General features: G+C 35.1%; 1 protein-coding gene across 1 annotated transcript in view; it reads left to right on the top strand.

Annotated features, from left to right (window-relative positions):
• Positions 1-966: 966 nt before the first annotated feature.
• Positions 967-1577, top strand: part of LOC105308457 (olfactory receptor 5L1-like) — a 723-nt gene continuing 112 nt past the window's right edge. Inside the window, exon 1 of the mRNA XM_011384428.1 lies at positions 967-1572. Coding sequence (XP_011382730.1) covers positions 967-1572 — 606 coding nt within the window. The remainder of the gene's footprint in view (positions 1573-1577) is intronic.

Genomic DNA, 1577 nt, shown 5'->3' with positions numbered 1-1577 from the left:
ATTATATAAATTTAAAGAAATTAACCATCACCTAAACATAAATTCTAAGAACATGATAGCTTTCTACCGAGGATAAGATGCACCATAGTTTAAGAATTGCTCTATTTTTGACAATTAAATTTTCCCATTGTTAATATTATAAACACTGTGGCAATGTAGCTATGGATATTGTTTTTCACAATTTTCTCAATGCAATTAAATATATCTTATGACAACTTATTAAGAACAAAATCTCTCATAAAAATAGCAGATAGCTTTTTATTGTAGTACTGGTTAAGATTTAATGTGCATGGTCTACTTACTTTCCAGAAAAATTTATGGAAGAGTTTCAACTTCTTGAGTTTTTCCTAGCACAGATCATTACTATCATAATTGATTAACCCACTTTGTTAATCTGATATGTAAAATGATCTTTCTCAGTGCATATTCATAATTCAAAATTTGAAAGGTTTTCATAAACCACAAATCTCAAAAATTTATCACATTTCTCAAAAATGGAATTGTGGACAACTTTGCTTTCAAATTTATGTTCCTGAGAGATTCAACTAAAAATAGCCTATACTTTATAGAGTCACAGTAGGTGTTACTCTGCTGGACAGAGGTTAAGTTCTTTTTTTTCAGAAAACAAGTTAATTTCTGTGCACCTTCGAAGTATGTCTTTGAATTTATTCTAAAACCCATCAAACTGATGAATTTTAATCGATCGTCTGAATCTATTGTGATAACATTTGGAATCATTTAAGTTTTCTCTTGATATCTAAGTCCATTTTCATCAGCAGGATCCACCTAAACAAATATATTTTGAATTATATGACAGTGCTGTTTTTGTTATAGCTCATAAATACCCTGTTCAATATCAATATTGTATTTTTTCTGGTTAATGTTAATCTGTTTTTTTTTTCTCACTTTTTCTAGAATAAATGCAAAACTTATCATTTGGTTTCCCAAGCCTGACAGATGGTGAAAATGAGGGAGGAGAACTGCACTGCTGTGACAGAGTTCATTCTCCTTGGGTTAACAGATGTCCCTGAGCTCAGGGTCTTTCTTTTCATGCTGTTCTTTATAATCTATGGAGTCACAGTATTGGGCAACCTGGGCATGATTGCTCTGATTCGGGCCAGCGTTAGACTCCACACTCCCATGTACTTTTTCCTCAGCCACCTTTCTTTTGTGGATTTCTGCTATTCCACAATCATTGTACCGAAGATGCTGGGTAATATTTTGAACAAAGATAAAGGTATCTCTTTCCTGGGATGCATGGTACAGTTTTATTTATTTTGTGCCTATGCAATCACTGAGGTCTTCTTGCTGGCTGTGATGGCCTATGACCGTTTCGTGGCCATCTGTAACCCACTGCTTTACTTGGTCACCATGTCCAAGGAACTCTGTGTGAAGCTGGTGTCTGGCTGCTACCTCTGTGGGACTGTGTGTTCTCTGATTCACTTGTGTTTAGCTCTTAAGATCACCTCTTACAGTTCAAATGTGATGAACCACTTCTTTTGCGATCTGCCCCCTCTCTTATCTCTTGCTTGCTCTGATGTCACTCTGAATGAACTGATGCTATACATTGTGGCCAC

This window comes from Pteropus vampyrus, unplaced genomic scaffold (genome assembly GCF_000151845.1).
Source record: "Pteropus vampyrus isolate Shadow unplaced genomic scaffold, Pvam_2.0 Scaffold579, whole genome shotgun sequence".
NCBI lineage: Eukaryota > Metazoa > Chordata > Mammalia > Chiroptera > Pteropodidae > Pteropus > Pteropus vampyrus.
This window is presented reverse-complemented; position numbering and strand designations above follow the sequence as displayed.